The sequence below is a fragment of the Callospermophilus lateralis genome, chromosome 18 (genome assembly GCF_048772815.1).
Source record: "Callospermophilus lateralis isolate mCalLat2 chromosome 18, mCalLat2.hap1, whole genome shotgun sequence".
NCBI lineage: Eukaryota > Metazoa > Chordata > Mammalia > Rodentia > Sciuridae > Callospermophilus > Callospermophilus lateralis.
In genome coordinates, this window is record NC_135322.1 from 9,488,723 (window position 1) to 9,509,214 (window position 20,492).

Consider the following 20,492-nt stretch of genomic DNA (forward strand, 5'->3'; position numbering starts at 1 on the left):
TGGTACCAAATACCTCACCACAACGCCACAGTGGTCACCACCCCAACCTCACAGAATAGGCTTACTGAGGAAGCCTACTTAGATGAATAAATCATCCTAGCCACACCCCAAATCTCACCTATTTTTTTTTAAAAGATGAAAGATAGTACAATTTGAGTAGTAGTGCTAGAGGGTCTACTGTAAGAAGCTGAATATCACTGGGTGTAGTGGCACACACCACTCGGGAACCTGAGGCATATGCATCATCCCCATTCAGTAGAGAAGAAAACAGGAGCTTGGATTGCAAGTTCAAAGCCAGCCTCCATGATTTAGTGAGACCCTGTCTCAAAATAAAAAAAAATTTATAAGGGTGTGAATATAACTCAGTGGTTAAGTGCCACTGGGTTCAATACCCTGTACCTGACCTCGCACCTCCTCACCCCCATCTAAAAATCATCAGTAATTGGAGTGCTGAGACTTACCCACAAGTCTTTCTCAAATGTTTTGAAAAAGTGGGTTAAATCTAGGGTAAGCTGCACACATGAAGACACCTATAGTCTCATCTACTCTGGAGGCTGAGGTGGGAGGGTCACTTGAGCCCAGGAGCCTGGGCAACATAGTGAGACACCTTCTCAAAAAATAAAATATTGTTGTTTCTATCCTCATCCCCATTCAGTAGAGAAGAAAACGGAAGCTTGAGTAGGGTAAGGCACTTGGCCTGGCTCTGGCCCAAAGCCTCCAGCTGGTGGCTCTAGGTGGCCTTGCTGTACTCTTCCTCTTGGGAAATGAAGGTTATATCAGAGTGGTAGCATTAAGGCTCATTTTCACTTTTTTCTTTGTATCTTTCAAGAGGAACAGTATGACAATAACACAGCAATTTCTATTTTCTAAAAAAAGAAAACCATTTTTCCCCTTAAGTGATCTGAGGGGTTCCCCTGAAATCTTGCTTCTATTATTTAAATTCTGAGTAAGTCCTTTTCTTCAAAGATCACTCTGAAGATAAAGCTTCCCTGTCCAAAATACAGGAAATACGAAACAGCGCTGTTCAGATTAGAAAGATACTGTCAGCTTTACATAGTTGCTAGAAGGAGGCTGTGGAGCACGGGCGAGAGCCTCCTCTGAGGCTCCATTCCTCACTGGGGAGTTAAAATACAATAACTCTGACAAAGAGCCTAGGCTGGGTCCTCCTGAATGTCCATTATCCTCTTGTTATTAAAACAGCCACTACCACATCCTTGCCATCTGATGCTCCTCTCTGCCCATTTTAATCTTTTCAACTAGACTGACTTCTCATCACCAGCATGTGCAAGGCTCCCCGCCTCCCCAGCCAGGAGCAACAGGGGCTACACCGGGATGGTCAGGGTTGGGGTTGGTTTAGCCCAGGCTTAGAACTCCCATCTTACTTTTCCTCATCTAGTCTTAGTGATATTTACTAACATTACCAACAAATACACAACCTGTTTTTCAAGTCAGACTTGTCAGAAGTATGCTAAAGACTGTTCAAGGCTCAGAAGAACTGTAAATTCACCCAGAGTCAGGGTCCTTTACTGTCGTCCAGGGCTCCGTAGAGAGCCCAGGCCAGGAAGAGAAACACCTCCTTACGGAGTGAGCTTCTAACAAAAACACCCTCTTTCTGTCACAGTACAAATGCTGACTCCTGATATCCACATAGAATAAAGTGTTCACTGTTTTGGCTTTTGAAACACACAAACTCCATCACTAAACACAAACACTGATTGTAGTTCTAGTTATCAGGTATCGAATGACAAGATGAACTAGAAAGGTCTCCTTTCAACCAAATTTCAGCTGATGTGAAAAGATAAGAAGTGTCAGTTTTTTTGTTTTAAACTGTTGGGAGGCCACCAAATTTAAATAGTTGAAGGAGTCCAGCCAGAAGTCAAAGAACCTGAACTGCAATGAAATCATAAGATCTTGCACCATCTCTGTTTGAAAAAAATGGGATTCAACTGTCTGATACCCAAGTCATCTTACATTTCAAACCAACGGAGCACTTGAGAGCCAGGCCTCACAAAAGGGCAGCTTATCCTTTCCAACCAGGTTCTCAAGTGGTACTCTTCCACGTCTCCACCCACCTGCCTAGTCCTTCTCACTGTGTAGATTCAATTCCCATTCCTGCTGACCCAATTCTCTGTTCTGATCATGTGGACACAAAGGTCCTCAACTGAGGCCCATGGGGACACATGAATGAAGAAAAGCCTGCCCCTGCGTTCACGATCTCAGCGTTCCAATGCCTGAAATCACCTTGCCGCTGGTCTGAGCTGCTTGGACCCACAACAACAAGATAACAGGGCTGAGGTGGGGGCTTGACCAACAGACATTATGTTCTCACAGTTCTGGAGGCTGGAAGATCGAGATCATGGAAACTGCCAATTTAGTTTCCGGTGAGAGCCTTCTTTCTGGCTTGTAGATGGCCACATTCTTGCCATGCCCTCACATGGTACAGAGAAAAGGGGGTGGGGTAAGCTCTTTCATGTCTTTTTTTATAAAGGGGTGACAGACAGATTAACAAATAACCCTACTCCAAAGAGAAAATATGCTACAGAATAGAGGCCTGTCTGGAGTGAAGGCTTCAGAAAGAGTGGAGATCTGATGAGGGGCACGTTGCAGGCAGTAGGAAGTGATGAACCATGACATGGAAGCATGCCACTGCCCGACACGTTGATAAGGAATCCTGTGTGAAGGGAGACAAAGTCAGACAGAAGAGAAGACTAGACGGGACCCTCCTGCCCACTGTCCTGTGTTCTCCCAGTGTTGGGCTCCAGCCTAGGTAGGCTACCTCCACACTGAGCTGTAATGTGAGGGTCGGGACCTCTGTTCCTTCTCTTAAAGGAGGAGGAGCAGAGAGCAGAAAGGCCATGAGAGAAAGAGCATTGGGTCCTTAAGGGCCAAGGCTGCTTGAATAGCAGTTTCTTTGTAGGAGGCCAGATCCTGGCCCTCCACTCACAACCCTCCAATGGCTTCTTACTTCATGCAGAGTGAATCCCAAAACTTTTGCCAGGAGTGTTCTAGCCTCAGGACTTCTGCACTTCTATCTGGAGATTCTTCCCCAGGAAAGGGCATGGCTCCCTCTTCACCTTTTTTTTTTTTTAATAATTTTTTTTAGTATTTACTTTTTAGTTGTACACAATATCTATCTATCTATCTATCTATCTATCTATCTATCTATCTATTTAATGTGGCGCTGAGGACCGAACCCAGGGCCTTGCACGTGCTAGGCGAGCGCTCTATACCACTGAGCCACAACTCCTGCCCCTCCTTCAAAGCCCCAAAGCCATTCTCCTCGACCTTCAACTGTTATCTAAAACATGAATGCTCTCTTAGATACTTCACATCCCTGGGTGATGCTTCATTTTTTCCCTTCTGAGCACTAAACACTAAGATTCTTATTTTTCTTTTTTTTTTTAAATTTGTGCATTGTATCTATACAAAATACTGGAATTCATTATGAAATATTCATATATGCATATAACATAATTTGGTCAATTTGTTACAAGGAGAAAAACTCAGAAGCATCCTTTGGGTTTAGAAGCTCCATTATGTCACTTTGTTTCTCTAGGATTGGATTTCTTCATTTGCAAAATGTTGATGTCAGAATAAAGCTATGATTTCCAAGCTGCAGAGTTGTGCAGAGCCCCAGGGCTCTTTGTTACCTAGGGTTGGGGAAAAGGCAGATTCTCAGGATTCTGAGCTTCCTGCCCTGGCTTCAATCATTCAGTAATTTATATACTGGAATCCCATTTGAAGCAATAATTTTTAAAGAGAGAGAGAATTTTAATATTTATTTTTTAGTCATTGGCGGACACAACATCTTTTTTTTTTTGTATGTGGTGCTAAGGATCGAACCCGGGCCGCACGCATGCCAGGCAAGCGCGCTACCGCTTGAGCCACATCCCCAGCCCTGAAGCAATAATTTTAAATACATATATTTATCAGTCTTTAGATACTGTGAAACTAGTACATAGTTTTTCAGTTGACAACTATTTAGTAGCCTTTAAAAGACCACATTTTTTAACTGTACAGAGTAGGCTCCGTGTCATACTACCTAAGACTATGCTACTAAGAGGTTTTACTTCAATAAAAAGATAAGATTTATCTCTGTTTCTAAGGAGGTGATTACTTTTTAAAAAATGTTTTATTGGTGCATAGTAATTATACACAATAGTGAGATTTATTGTGACTGATTTGTACATGCACACAACATAATTTGATCAATTTAATTCTCCTGTACCTTCTCTTCCCTTCCTCTCCTCCCTCACCCTGATTTCTTTCCTCTACCCAACGGGTCCCCCTTCTATTTTCATAGGTCACCTTTTTTTTTTCCCTCTCTCTCTCTTTCTTGCTTCCACATAAAAGAGAAAACCTACAACCCTTGACAAAGTATGGCTTATTTCACTTAACATGATGCTCTCCAAATCCATCTATTTTCCTGAAAATGATATATTCTTTCTTCTTTATAGCTGACTTAAGATCCTTATTATTATTATTTTTTCCTTTTTATTTTTTGGCAGTGACGGGGGCCGGGAGGTGGGGGGGATTACTAGAAACAGAACCTGGGAGCACTTTACCATTGAGCTACATCCTCAGCCCTTTTTTATCTTGAGTCAGGGTCTCACTAAATTGTCTAGAGCCTCGCCAAGTTGCTGAGGCTGTCCTCGAACTTGCAATCCTCCTGCCTCAGCCTCCTGAGCTACTAAGATTACAGGATGCACACTGCCCAGCAACAAGGACTTCTGTCTGTTTTGGCCAACAGTGAAATGTCCAACATCTTGAACACACGGCACATGGCGTGAGGTGCATGGTTTGTACTCACTGAACTCATGACTGAAGCAGTGTCTTCGCTGCCGAAGCCTGTTAAGGGCTCTGGCTTTCTGGAGCCCAGCAGAGAAATAACCCACAAAGAACTAAATAAAGAGTGAGGTAAAATGAGCCAGGCGTGGTGGTACCTGCCTATAATCCCAGCAACTCAGGAGTCTGAGTCAGGAGGATCATAAGTTTGAGGCCAGCCTCAGCAAGTCAGTGAGATTCTGACTCAAAATGAAAACAATAAATTAAAAAAAGGGCTGGGGGTGCTGGGATGGTGGCTCAACAATAGAGCACTGGCCCAGCATGAGCGAGGCACTGGGTTTGATCCTCAGTACCACATAAAATTAAATAAATAAAATAAAGGTATTGTGTCCAACTACAACTAAAAAGAGGGGAGGGGGCTGAGTATGTAGCTCAGTGGTAGAGCACCCGTGGGTTCAATTCCCAGTACTGGGCAAAAACAACAACAAAAAACCAACGGCCAAACCAAAACAACATAACAAACAAGACTGAGGTAAAATGGAGGTGCAGAGAGCTCTGGGGAGAAAAAAGATCCTGAAGTCTGTGCCAGAGTTCTAGTGAGTAGAAAAAAGGTCCAAAAGAATATGGACAAAAGAACCCTAACTACAAGGAGCAAGCATCTCAATGAGGAGTTAACATGAACCTGGGACATAATTAGAGGACATGCAAGAAGTTCAACCTGAAATTTCACCACTGAGTTCCGATGGCTCCCATGTTCTGAGATTTACTATGAGCCAAGCTAAGTATCTCCTATGCCTGACCTCACTCAAGCTCACAGTCCCTAAAAAACTTATAGTTCCTCAAAAGGCAGGCAATGTCATTAGCTGCACTTTACAGAGGAATAACAGGCTCAGAGATGAGAAGCAGTTTAGCCAAGGAACGTGGCAGAGCTCGGATTATTTATTTACTCAGGGCTTCACACATGCTACATCCCTAGCTCTTTTAATTTTGAGACAGGGTCTGGGTAAATTGCCTAGGCTGGCCTCTAACTTGCAATCCTCCTGCTTTAGCCCTCCAAGTAGCTGGAATTACAGGTGTACACTACTGTCTGGCAAAGCTGGAATTTTAAAGCAATTGTATGGATCCCATAGACCTGCCCTGCCACGGCCCTGAAGAACTCAGAAAGAAGAACCTGTCATGGGGGACTACTCTCCCTGAGGAAGAGCCTGCCCAGAGGCCCAACCAGAGTGGAAGAGGCATCCTGGATACCTTACACAGCAACAGCTCTGCAGCAGCAGCCACTGATTACTTACAACCTGCCAGCAGGTGTTACAAGGCGTGTGACACACTGAATCATTTCAATGACTCAAAGGACTAGCATCAGGGCCCATTTTATAGTCAAGAAAACAAAGGCAGGGAGAGGTAAAACATTTGTTCATAAACAAAAGAGCCAAGCCATGCATGGCAGCAAACGCCTGTTTTCCCAGTGGCTCCGGAGGCTGAGACAGGAGGATCACCATTTCAAAGCCAGCCTCAGCAACAGCAAGGTGCTAAGCAACTCAGTGAGACCCTGTCTCTAAATAAAAAAAAATACAAAACAAGGCTTAAGATGTGGCTCAGTGGTTGAGTGCCCCCAGTAACCTCCCTCTGCCCGCCCCCCCAAAGAAAGAGCCAAGACTTGGATCTGGGTGGCTGGCTCCAGGTTCATCTTGAACGGTCTCTTCACTAGCACAAAACAAAAGGCCACTAAAATATGCCTAACTTGTCAGGGTACTAGGGCAGGCGGCAACAGTTTCCCTCGGCTTTTCTGTGGTGTATCCATAGTTGCATTCTGTACCCGCCCCCACACTACCCCACAACCACTGTTCTAAGTCTGCCCTGGACACGTTTGTTGCAAGGCTGTCTCCCAAAGGTCTCTGATCTAATGGCAAGCCTTTTTCCCTAAAGATGCTCCCATCAATTAGTGGTGAAATTTAAATCTGCCACTCAGAAAGCACTCTGCACATTTACCCAAGCAAATGAGCTGCACCAGGAGGAAGGTCACACTCCAAGTATTCTGTCAAAAGCCATTTTTTTCTAGAGGGTTTCCATTTGCAGCTAAGGAGCTGGTGTCACCTCTGACCTGCAAACCACACAGACAAGCTGATAGGAAGCAAGCGCCCACAAGTCCTAGCTGCAGAGCCTCATCCTGGCCCTGAAGAGCCACTAAGGTAAAAACTCACTTCCAGACTCACTCCTCCTTCCTTTCCTCACAAACTGCTCTGAGGGCTGACAATTTTTCATTTTGGAGTTTTGGTGAATGTCTGTCTCATTGTGAGGTATCTCTAAGCTACTTATCTTTGTCACAAATGACCAACATTTAAACAGAGAGCAATTCCTACAATGGCTGCCAAGTAAGAGTCCAGGGTTACCAGATGTGCCCAAACCAGTCTAAGCTCAAGGCCACAAAGAGTTCCTACAGAGAAAGGAGCCACACCTCCTGGTGTACAGATAGAGCTGGAGCCCTCTGCAGGTGGGAGGATCCCATTGCTTAACAAATGTGTGGGCCTCTTTGGTGTAGCTATCCATTGCCTTGTCCTAAAGATACAAAACCACAAAGCCACAGCTAGGACCACAAAGAACACCCAACTGCTTTAGCTCTTGGCCTCACAAATTATTCCTTCATGGACTGACATGCGTCTAAAGACATAAACCATTAAGTTCAACACACTAAAATTAATCATTCGAGACTGCTTCTCTTCTAGGTATACATCAACGCATATGGTCACCAAAATTTATGTACCAGAGTACTCATAGTAGCACTATTCATAACTAAAAACTCAAATATCCCTGTAAGACAGAGGAATAAATAAATTGTGGGGGGCTGGGGATGTGGCTCAAGAGGTAGCGCACCCGCCTGGCATGCATTCGGCCTGGGTTCGATCCTCAGCACCACATACAAACAAAGATGTTGTGTCCGCTGAAAACTAAAAAATAAATATTAAAAATTCTTTCTCTCTCTAAATAATAATAATAATAATAATAATAATAAAAAATTGTGGAATATTCACACAGGATTGTATACAGCAATGAGAATCTAAAATGATACAACCATGGACGAATTTATGGATTCAACTACAGATGAGTCTCACAATGTTAAGTGAAAGAAGACAGACACAAAAAATGTACATTTGGTATATTCCACTTTCAAAGGATGAAAGCAGACACAATTTCTCTATACTGTTACAAGCCAAGATACTGATCATCCTTGTTGAGGAAAGAAACCACAAGGGGGCATTAAGGGGTCAGCGATCTTCTGCTCTTATCTGGAACCTGGCCACACAGGTGTGTTCAGGTTGTGCATACACATTGATTGTACTTATGATGGGTGCCCTTTCTAAAATGCACATTATCCTTTTATAAGAAATGTCTGAAACTGCCTACAGAGTTGGGTGTGGCAGCACAGGCCTATAATCCCAGTGAGGGGAGGAGGCTGAGGCAGGAGAACTGCAAATTAGGTCACCATGGGTAACTTAGCCAGACCCTGTCTCAAAATAAAATGAGCTGGAAATGTAGCTCAGAGGTAGAGCATCCCTGGGTTGTATGTGTGTGTGTATAAATTTTTAAGCATCTCTGGTGCTATTTATACTTGTAGTAATAAATGGATTTTTAAAATTTTTTTAAAATTGTAAATGAATAATACCTTTTTTAAAAATTTAGTTATTTATTTTTATGTGATGCTGGGGATTGAACCTAGTACCTCACACATGCCAGATGAGTGAACTACCACTGAGCCCCAACCCCAGCCCCAATAAATACCGATTTAAGGTAATACACAAATCAAGCAATCAATCCTAAACACGTATTGGTCTAGAAATTTCCCATATCTCAGGAAGCAGTTTGTCCAAAGTTCACAATTTGATAATTCTGAAACATATACATGAGAGAAATATCACTACAATCAAGACAGGGACTACAACCACCCTCAAAGTTTCCTCAGGCCCCTTCCTTTCCAATCAATTTGTGTAGCCCCAGCTTCCAGACCAGCACTGGTCTGCTTCTAGACACTACGGACAGTTTTCATTTTATAGAAATTTATAGAAATGAAATACTTTCTGTCATAGGATGCTGTTGCTCTATAAGAATGACTGAGGCCCGCCACGTTGCTGGTGGCAGTACTTAACTCCTCTGGATTTCTGGGTAGTAGCACTCCACTGGAGGGATGAACCACAATCTGTTCATTCACCTAGACACTGGCTGGTTTCCAGTTTGGGGCTCTTGGAAACAAAACAGTTAGAAACAGCTGTGTATAGTTAGTCTGTGTGAATGTAAGTTTTAATTTCTCTCAGGCAAACACCTAGAAGAGGAGGGCAAGTATATGCTTAACTTTTTTTTGATACTAGGGACTGAACCCATGGGTGCTTAATCACTGAGCCCAGTCCTTTTATTATATATTTTATTTTGAGACAGGGCCTCGATAAGTTACTTAGGGCCTGTCAAGTAGCCAAGGCTGGCTTTGAACCTGTGATCCTCCTACCTCAGTCTCTCAAGGCACTGGGATTAGAGGTGTGCACCACAGCACCCAGCTGCTTAACTTTTTAATAAACTGCCAAAAAGTTTTCTAAAGATCCTTTTATATATATATATATATATATATATATATATATATTTCCCTCAGTGGTGTCTGTGAGGATGCTAATTTGCTTCATCTCTTTACTAATACTTGGTCCTGTCAGTCACATTACTCCCCCAATGATTTTTAAAATCCAATAATGCTCCCTGCCTGATTGATTATGCATTTGTGATTATGCCCATCTCCTCCACCCCACACATCATGAGGGCAACAAAAGCTCAATGCAGCACCCAGCAGGCACTCAGTCAACAAAAACATTCAATAAATACTCAGTGAATGAAAGAAATATGCCATCCCCCTACATACAAAAAGATAGTAAGCTCATTATTTTTAGAGTGTTAATGAAATGTCAGGAAGTTTGCCTTCCTACAGCCACCTGCTCCTATATCTGGGATTTCCACACTCAACTGGGGATGAGAAATCAAGCGTGACCTGATTATCAATGGGCAGTGCCCCTGGAAAGTGAATCAAAAAAGTGCCACTGAATTGCAGCCTGTTAAGTGCTGACACTAACACTCAAAGGCAGGGTTACCTGACTCAGTTCTAGGTCCTAGCAAAGGGCTTTTGAAAACAAATATGCTTCAGCTTTAATGCTGTGCCCAAGCAGGTACTGCCCTGAGAGGCAGAGTTCTGGTCCTGCCACCAGGTTTTGTGGAAGATTCCTCACAATAGAGTGTGGTGGGTGAAGAGGGTTGGTAATAAATGCCGCCACCTCCTTTCAAGTGAGTCTAACCCTGCACTTTACTGACACTGGGGTCCTCCTTGCAGTGACCAAAAAAAAAAAAAAAAAGATATTCCCTTATCCCCTCCCAAGAGCCAGTTTCCCACCACACCTGGGTTCTTAAAGAAACAGAACAATCTCTTATGAAATGAGATCACATACACCAAGTGCCTAAAACAATGTTAGGTCATAGCAACACTCCACAAATGTTTAAGAATTGGGGTGAGTGCATGTGCTGGCAAACCATCTTTGGCATTATTATCTTCAACAGCTGCCAAACTCCCTTGACTTACACTCCATGGAGACTAATTGAAATTAAGATGCCATAACTAAACTGGCCTACCAGTTAGACATAGAGAATGGTCTGAACACATGATAATTAAAAATATCAAACAAGTGCCTTTTGCCCAAAGAAACCGCTTCTCTGTAGAACAGCGCCCCTTCTGAGACCCCGGGCGCTCACTAGAAGGGTAGGTAATGGTTGTCTCTCAGTAAGTAAAGAAACTAAGAAAGGACTAGCTGCACAAGAAATCATTTTTGTCACTGTCGACCAGTCCCAAAGAAAAAAGATAAAAGTTATTTAAAGTGTCAGGAAGAGGTTTGGTCTCCCATATCATTCAAAGAAACCAAGCCTAGACAATGCGATTTTTAAAAGGCTACAAAGTGAGGAGGAGGAGAAGCTAAGGTGTAAGGTCAAGTGTAACAAGGCCAGGACAATCAGAGCACCAAGTTCTGGGCCTCCAGGATGCTGAGACTTGTGCAGTGGAACAATTGCAGGCTCCCTCAGGGGATTTCTGAGCTGCAGGAAACCTTGACTCAAATTTAGTTCTATACCTCAGCTTTATGGTTATTCTGTGGTCCTGGAAATTGAACCTAGGGATGCTCTACCACTAAGCCATATCCCCAGCCCTGTTTATTTTGAGACAGGGTCTAGGTTGCCAAGGCTGACCTTGAACTCGTGATCCTCCTGCCTCAGTCTCCCTAGTAGCTAGGATTATGTAAAGGTGTGTGCCACTGCACCTGGCTGAGGCCTAGGCTTTAAGACCTTAGTGGGTGGCCACCAGAAGGTGTAAAGTCAGTGAACTTTATCCTGAGTAAGTGTTCTCAGGAGAATGGTGAACAGGCTCTAGAAGTAACCCTTCACCCCAAGCCAGTGAAACGGACTGCATAGAACCCAACATTCCTACTTCCTGACACGCATCAGAGAGCTCACATTATCTTGGCCAATGTTCTGATACTTAGAAGTCATACTTCTCTAAAAGGACTCAATGATTCTATGGCTTCAACCAATTTTCCCATATAGATGAAAATGGAAAGAAAAGGGAAAAAAGATTTTTTTCTGAGAGAGAAAAATAAAAAGTCTTACTCCCAGGCTTCCCCTACCCTGACACTGCTCTCATGGAGGTCCTGGAGCAGCTGTGGTAGTGACATGCCCTCTTTTAACCTTTCTATGTAACCGGAGCTGAGAGAGTGAAAATCTAATACCCTATATCCTATTAGCACAGCAAGCACAGAGGCTGTCCCCAGACCTGGGCTGGCCTAAAACCATCTGCAGATCAATCTGAAAGCTATTCTACCTAGTGGAGACTGCTCAAACATATTCCTATTTCAGGAAATATGAAACAGGGGCAAATGAATTTGTCACAAAGCTCAAGGAAAAAGACAGGTGCAAGCCAGAACCAATCTATACCCACAATGTTATGAACTAACTTGAGAAGGAAAAAAGTAAAGGGGAAGAGCCTCAACTAGGCCCTGGGTTAAAAATACCAGGAGTGGCAAAAAAAAAAAAAAAAAAGAGAGAGAGAGAGAGAGAGAGAGAGAGAGAGAGAGAGAGAGAATTTTCTTCAGTACTGGGGATTGGTGTTAAACCACTGAGCTATATCCCATCCCTATCCCTTTTTCTTTGAGATAGGGTCTCCCTAAGTTGCTGAGTTCTCCTGCCTTGGCCTCCCAAGTTGCTGGGACTATGGGTGTGCATTACCATACCCAGCAGGAGCGGTATATTTTAAAATGAGAAAGCCAAGATCTTTTTTCTTGTGCTTTCCTTTTAGTGTGAGTGGGAGGGGCATAGAAGTTGCAGGAATCTGCCACATGCCCCCTCTGCAAACAAAGCTTCTTTCCCTACACTCCCAAGACTTCCTTCTGATACTAACTCCTGCTGCCTTCTTTAATCAAAACATAGCACAGGGTTCAGAGTGTGGCTCAGTGATAGAGCATGTGCTTGGGTTTGCGTCCCTTCCCTCCCAATCTATAACTCAGTTTACCTGGAGATAGAGTTAAGAAGATGCTGTTCAAGGTATATAATGTTAAGTTAAAACAAATAGCTGGGCACATGCCTGTAATCCCAGAGACCAAGGAGGCTGAGGCAAGAAGACTTCAAGTTTAAGGCCAGCATGGGCAACTTAGTGAGACCCTGTCTAAAAACAGATAAACAAAAACAAACTACAGAATGGTATGGACATGATCTCATCCTTTCAAACCTTCTGGAGGACTAGTAATGGCTGAAAGCATAATCCAATTATTAATGGAGATCACATCTGGAGACTGGAATTCTAAGCCATGCTCACTTTCTGTTATACATACCTATAATGGTTAATTTGCTTTATAATGAGTATATTAGTCTTGTAATTAGAAACTAATGTTTGTCAAATATATGAATTGTCAAGATCATTGTACTGTCATGTGAACTAATAAAAAAATGTAAAAACCTGTACAATCAGAATAAAAAATTATACCCCATTTGATTCAAATGTATGAATTGTCAAGATCATTGTTCTGTCATGTGTAAATAATAAAAAAAATTAAAAACCTGTACAATCAGAAACTAATGTTTATAAAGTGATGGTATGGCTCAAGTCATCCTAATTTGTAAATGGTTAAGCCACCTTCCTCTCCACTGTGAGATTTCTTTCCCCAGTTTCCTATACTTCCACTGGCTGTGCTGAGAGGTGGATGGCAACATCTGAGGCCCTGAGGTTCCAGTGTTCTTTCCACTACTAACAGTAGGAGTGTAATCTCTTACTCCTGCCCTCAAAAAGGCTGATGCAATGCTATATTTGCCAGGACAAGCGTTCAAGTGCCAAGATGTAGGAGACAGACACAAAAACAGAGACATGATAACTTCTGACTCTGGACTGCTTGGAAAAGGCCTGATAAACAAGGTTCACTGGGAATGTCATCTCCAATTGGGCAGACGTGCCTGCCTGAACTCTCAATGTGAAACTGTGCAGTCAGATGGCAATTCTACCAGCAGTGAGGGGGAAAAGATGAACAAGAGGCCTGCTTTCCCTAAGAAAAGTCAAGTATAAGTCAGCTATAAGCCAGTTAGCACTGAGGAAAGCACCAGCACATAATTCATTAAATCGCCAAATACCATCTACAAAGTCCCCTGTGCCCAAATCACACAGGCATCCTGTCTGGAGAGGAAGACAGTAGTCCTGTGTCCACTGTACCTTGGGGGTCAACTGGGGCACATTCTGAGGTAGCCATGGGTGGTGTTAGAGGGGTCTGAGGATGATAGACAGATTCAGACAACACATTACAATAAAGGAAGATTATACTCTACAAGACAACTTGTCTAGATTCTTCAGAAAAGGTCTTCATAATATTAAAAAAAAAAAAAAAAAAAAGATTTTTTTTAAAGTTTTAGATGGACACAATACCTTTATTTTTTATTTATTTATTTTTTTTGTGGTGCTGAAGATCGAACCCAGTGCCTCACATGTGCAAGGCAAGTCCTCTGCCACTGAATCACAATCATTCATATATATATTTATATTTTTTAAGGCAGAGAGGACTATTCTAGACTGAAAGGACACAAGATACATTATGAATATTGATTAGATCCTGAAATGAACAACTTGGCCATGCCAGACAGATTTAAGTCAAATGAGCAAATTTAAGCATGGATTACATATATGCAATGAACTACTAAATCAAGGCGAATTCACACATACACACTAACACATATATATGTGAGTACACACTTTTTGGAGGAGGGGGAATGCTATGGATAGAACCAGGGCATTGTGTATACTAGGCAAGTTCTCGACCACTCAGCCACACCCCAAGTCCAGGGATAACAATCTTAAAAGTGTTAATGTTAGGGCTTATGTTATGTTAATGGGGTTATGGCTCAGCTTGCCTAGCATGCATGATGCACTGGGTTCGATTCTTATAAGAAGAGTCTATCAACAAACTTAAAAAAAAGTTTTTAAGTGATAATGTTAGAGAGGAGGGTCTTTTAAGCTTAGTGACACATGCTGAGGATTTTGATAGTGAGGTGACATGGCATCTGCATTTTGCTTTAAAGTTTTTTATTTTAATTGTAGTTGGACACAATACATTTTATTTTTATGTGGTGCTGAGGATTGAACCCAGGGCCTTGCACGTGCTAGATGAGCGCTCTACTGCTGAGCCACAACTCCAGCCCTTAAAGGTTTAACAACAATAAAAATTAAAGGGAGAAAAGGACAGATGTGGAGAAATGTTAACCACCTGAATACCAGATGACCCTTGTACAACAATTTTTTAGTAGGAGCTACCTTGAATTGAAAAGTTTGGGGAAAAAGAAAACAGTCATGAGTGTTCACACTTAAAGGTAATGTCAGATGTTCAAATGAAGGGAAGGGAGACCAAGAATACAGCTGGTGAAGCTAACAGTGATAACCAGCTCTCTAAGAGCACTTCTGTGGACCAAGTACCATGACATGTTTCCTGTGTATGGGTCTCTCCAAGCCCTCATGGCCCACTAAGATGCAAGGCCTGTTGTCACCTTGTTCCACAGATGAACAGATGACAGAGCAAAGATTCTAACTCAGCTGGACTGTAAATCGGACACTGTTACTACTTCAAAAGGCCTCTTAGCTATTCTGCTTCTTAATTTTAAGCACATCAGGAGAAAATGCTACATGGTTAAACAATCTGTGCAATTGTCATTCTTGTTGGGGCAGTAATGGCAATGGAACCCAAGGCCTCCTGCGTGCTAGGCAAGCACTCTACCACTTAGTTACACCCCACTTCTTGTGCTGTGGTCACTTATGCAACATTACACAGCAATGCATAAGGCAGTCAGGTTTTCCATATTTTCAAAGAAGCTGTAGGAGATGAACATATTTAATTTTTGTTTGCCAATTATAGTAAATAATTTTGTTCAAAAATGTCATGCTTGGGCTGGGGCTGGGGCTCAGTGGCACTGGGTTCACTGTGAGGCACTGGGTTTGATCCTTAGCACCACATAAAAACGAATAAACAAAAATATTGTACCATCTATAACTAAAAAATATTTTTTAAAAAAAGTCATGCTTGCCTGGGAGCAGTGGTCCACATATGTACTCCTAGTTACTTGGGAGGCTAAGGCAAGAGGATGGCAAGTTCAAGGACAGCCTGGGCAACTGCAAGACCCTGTCTCAACATAAAAAAAATAAGAAGGACTGGCAGAGTGCCCCTGGGTTCAAGTGGAGGAGAATATGTTTTCACAAAGTATTTAACAACTGAGGAATATGACCACAAAACAATGTCTTATGTAAAATGTAGGCATAATAGTTATGGAGTGGGCTGGAGGGGTCAGGAGCATGATATGCACCTGGCAGACAACCAGGGAACATGAAGCAGTTTTCCAGAAGAGAATGGACTAAGGGAGTAATGATAGGACAGCAGAAATAAAGTAGAGGGGAAAAGTCAAGAGATGAAAAGTAGATGTGACATACTTGGGGCTTGATCAGATGAATCTGAGATGACCTTGATGCTCCTAGCATTCTGGGGCAGTGAAACAATCCAGCTGGGCTTTTTTTTTTGTACCGGGGATTGAACCAAGGGTCACTTAATCACTAAGCCACATCCCCAGTCCTTTTTTATTTTGAGACACTACGTTGCTTAGAGCCTCAATAAGTTGCTGAGGCTGGCCTTAAACTTACAATCCCCCTGCCTTAGCCTCCTGAGTTGCTGTACTACCACACCCAGCCTAGTTGGGCTTTAAGAGGAATAGCTTGGTGGGTGGCTAGAGGAGGGGGAGGGCAGGGTGAACAGGTCTTTAGAGCTAAAAGGATTCACAACTAGAATAGCAGGGAGAGGTGTCACCTCATCAGAGGATGCACAGATCTAATCATGCTGAGTTGAAAGTTGGAGAAGCCGGACAGGCAAGGCAGGTCAACCTACCAGTACACTCAGCTAGAGGGCAAGTGGGGAGCACAGCACCTCATGCCACTGCCACAAGCTACTTAAGGAGGCTCAGAGGCTCCCAGTGAGAAGTATGAGCTCTTGACAGAATACTACTAATCAATGCAGGAATTTAGAATAAACTCTAGTGATCACTGTACCAGGCAAGTCATGGCTGGATGCTCAAACTAGTGGGTCAGGGCTGGGGGTGTAGCTTAGTAGCAGAGTGCTTGCCTAGCATGTGGGAGGCCCTGGGATCCATTCCCAGCACCTCCTGTCCCCTCAAAAAAGAGCAAATCGAACTAGTGGGTGAAAGTATTAGGAGAGACCTACTACTTATACAGTCTCTAAGCAGCTCCCTACTAATTACTCTTTGGGTCAAAGGGGAAATCAGCAGTTATCCAGTGTAGCAGCCTGGCAGCCACCACCTTCCTCAACTGATCAAAGTGAACAGCTTCAGGGATAGGAAAAACAACATCACATACCTCCTGATGTGATGCACTGAGAAGGACCCAGCACCGCTACCTGCTGTTCCTGCCCAAAGCACAAAACCAAATTTAATCATGAGAAAACACCCAAAGGAAAGAAAACAACAGCCAAGTTGAAGGACATATACCAAAAAATTGACCAGAATTCTTTAAAATTAACAAACTGCTCCAGATCAGAGACTAAAGAGATTTAACAACTACATGTAACATGAGGGTCAGGATTAGGTCTTGAAGCAAAATAATTTTTGTATGCTGCTATGAAAGACATTACTAATGAAATGAAAATATCTAAAGATCACAAACAAGATTAGTACTGAATTAACAACCTAATTTTGATAATTGCTTGGTAATTGTATAAGAGAATATTTTCAGGAATAATCACTCAAGTATTTAGAAAACAAGGTGCATCATATCTGTGACTTTCAAACATTTTATAGAGAGAACCATAAAAAAAAAAAGAGATACACAGAAAGGATGACATAGCAAATGTGATCAAATTAACATTTAGTCAAGTTGGGAGTTATAACTTACAATCTGTACAGTTATCAAGTATTTCAAAATAAAAAAGTTAAGGGGAAAAAGGTGTCTCACCTCCCGCCATGAAAATGACCCAATCTCTGAAGTGCAGCTCAACAGGAGTGGCTTCAACCACTCAAATTTGCTTTCTGAAGATTTTCTCCTTGTCTGAGTGGAAGGTGCCAGGAAAAAACTGATATGAAACCAGCGTCAAGGGATGGACACTGAGAAGGTTTTGGATACAGAATGGACTAAGCGAGGCCACAGATCTGCTTGTTAACCTAGCATGCTTATCAACCCTAGGTGCCTGTCACATAGAAAATCCAGGAAACAACCACAAAGTCTTTGGTGAACTTCAACTTGAAAACTATCTTCCCTGATTTAGCACTTCCTAAGCAAATATTAACACTGTCACTTCAGCTTCACAGGCTGCTGCTGAAGAGATTGGCAGAGGCTGGTGGGCTATCTATACCACATGATACTTTATATCATTACAGAAAACATTGGCATTAGAAAGAACATTGAAAGAAAAGTACTTACCCGTTTCAAATTAATATAAACTTGTATTTTTTTAGTTTAAACTTTTGAACCTAGGATTACTTAACCACTGAGCCACATCCCAGCCTTTTTCATCTTTTATTTTAAGACAGGGCCTTACAAGTTGCTAAGGCTGGCTTTGAACTTGCAATCCTCCTGCCTCAGCCTCCTAAGTCACTGGTATTATAAGCATGTGCCACCCCTAAAGCTCAAATATTGATGCTCAGGAACCCACACCAGCAAAAGGAGCCAGCAGAAACTCAGGGAACAAGTGGTATGAAAAATCGAGGTCAAAGAGACATGGGCGCTCTAAACAAATTGTTTTAACACAAGTAAAATCTAGTCATTTCAAAGACATTGAAGAAAATTTTAAGACAGTCTGCATTTGTGATAACTCCAAGTTGTCAATGTGGCTGAAATTCAGCAACATGAGCACAAGTTATCCAAGCATTCTGTTTTCTTCTGAAAAAAACATCCTATTGATACACGATTTTCAGACACTTATTCAACAATGCCAAAGGTTGTAATATTTACAATGATGCATGAACCAAATGTATGATGTGTCCAGTATAACATGGAGAATATGATGATAAATATGACCCTTTCCTTGCCCTGAAGGAGCTTTCAGATCTACAGGGGACACAGGCAGGCAAGTGACAGCAGTGCTATATACTCTGGCTGGGTGCAAAGTTGGCCAGAGGAGAGACCTACCCCATCACATTGCAGTCCTGAAGACAAAACAGCTGCCAAACACTGAACACACAACAGCTTCGCAGCTGCATGAAAATGGAAGACCCACAGTTTGACAGCTGTCAGAATGCTGGGCTCTTTCTCCTGAAGCATTTCACACAAAATTTTATCACAGCTTCCAGAAACTCCAGAAGGCCCAGCTTTCAGAAAATTTCCTGTAGACAGTGAAAGGTCTTGTATGCTGCAAGGTCAGACTCACCTGTAGCTTCAATGTACTCAATGCACCTTTCAATAAAAATGGGGATTGGCTTCTCTGGAGTTACGACAGTTGTTAAGGGCACCCCAAAGTAGTTACTCTCCCAGGTTGCCTTTGTGATAGACGGTCGAGGTTTGGGCTTTGGTTTCTGTCAAAGAAAAAGGAAGCACAAAAATAAAGTGAGTATTGTCATATATCAGTAAGGCTTCTAGAGAGGAATGCACAGTGGGGTAGAAACTGATGGAAAGATTGCAAGTAAGATAAAAGGACCCACTTGCTCACCTCACTAATACCAGACAAGGTGCCAGAAAGTTGCCATATAATCACACCTTGAGTGTTGAGACCACTTTATTAGAACAAAGATGTTTATAAGAAGCAGGCCAAGTTTATTTAATAAAATAACAAAAGATGACTATCCACATCCTTTATCAGGGATGCACTGGAGTAAACAGGAAGTTTTCCAAATAGTCCACATGGATAAAGTTGTTATGTACTCAGAAATGGCTAAAACCTTCAAAAGATAAAAGCTAGATCAGAGAAATAATAATTTCTTCTTTTCAGAAAAGACACATAACGTACACTCTGCTAGGGCTTACACCCCCAAATAAGAATTCTTTGAGAATTACACCCCAAAATAATATTCTTTGAGAATATCCTGTGCAAATATCCTATCTTTTGAGTACCAAGTACCAAAAAAAAAAAGAAAAAGAAAAAGAAAAAGAAAAAAGGACAAAATGCACACTAATACTTTAGATTAGGGTGAATTCCCAGTGGTTTCCACATAAGAAAATGGTAAAGCCAACTAATAGAATTACTTTACTTTATCGTTTTTTTTTGTCTGTTCTTTCCCAAAGTCATCTTCCTTATGAAGTAGTAACAGTAGCAGCAGCAAAACCAACTATTTGAGAACTTACTATGTACCACGCAAGTTCCAAATTTTATTTTTAAACTTCACAAGATTCTGTTTTACAAAGGAAATGTTTCAGGTGTCTAAATAACATAAAGAGTAAGTGGCAGTGCTTGGGACTCAAACCCAGAAAGGTCTGTTCAAGTTAATACTGAAATATTCTGTTCCAAAAATTATTCAACCCTTTCATTTTAAAGCTCACATGAGGATGGGACCCTGCTATACACAAATGGTAACTTTTCTAAAGCCATAGAAATGTACTTGACCTATTGTTAAAATATCTACTAAAAAGAGGAGAGTAACCAAATAGGATCAAGATAAACACATCCAGGTGTGTCTTCAGCAATTTGGTTTCATTTCCAAGTTTATGAGATCAATATAGAAGGGCAGATTTACTTAGAAATGTAAACAGGCTATAAACCTAGTTGGGGATTTTACATAAACCCCCCTGGAGGAGACAACTAACTGCCAGGTCATCAGCTGACCTTTCCCTTTCCTTCTCCTGCCCATTCTCATTCCTTTTAGTACCCTTTATAAGGGAACAAGTCACTTCCTGTTTAGTCTGAGATTCTTCCCCATCACCACTGGCCCCTGCCAAGTACTGGGCATTAAACCCAGAGGTGCTTTACCACTGAGTATAAGGTGGATATTTTTTTAAATTTAATTTTAAAAATTATTTTTCCCCAGTGTTGGGCATCAAATCCAGGGACTCATGTATGCTAGGGAAGTACTCTCCATTAAGCCACATTCCTAACCCAAGTTTTAAAAAATTTGAGACAGGCAATTTGCAATCCTTCTGCCTCGGTTTCCTGAGTATCTTGGATTACAGGCGTGCACCACCATGC

At 42.0% G+C, this 20,492-nt stretch overlaps 1 protein-coding gene across 1 annotated transcript in view; it reads right to left on the reverse strand.

The window, feature by feature from the left end:
* Positions 1–20,492, reverse strand: part of Arhgap35 (Rho GTPase activating protein 35) — a 119,771-nt gene that overhangs the window by 37,787 nt on the left and 61,492 nt on the right. Inside the window, exon 3 of the mRNA XM_076837902.2 lies at positions 18,744–18,888. Coding sequence (XP_076694017.1) covers positions 18,744–18,888 — 145 coding nt within the window. The remainder of the gene's footprint in view (positions 1–18,743; positions 18,889–20,492) is intronic.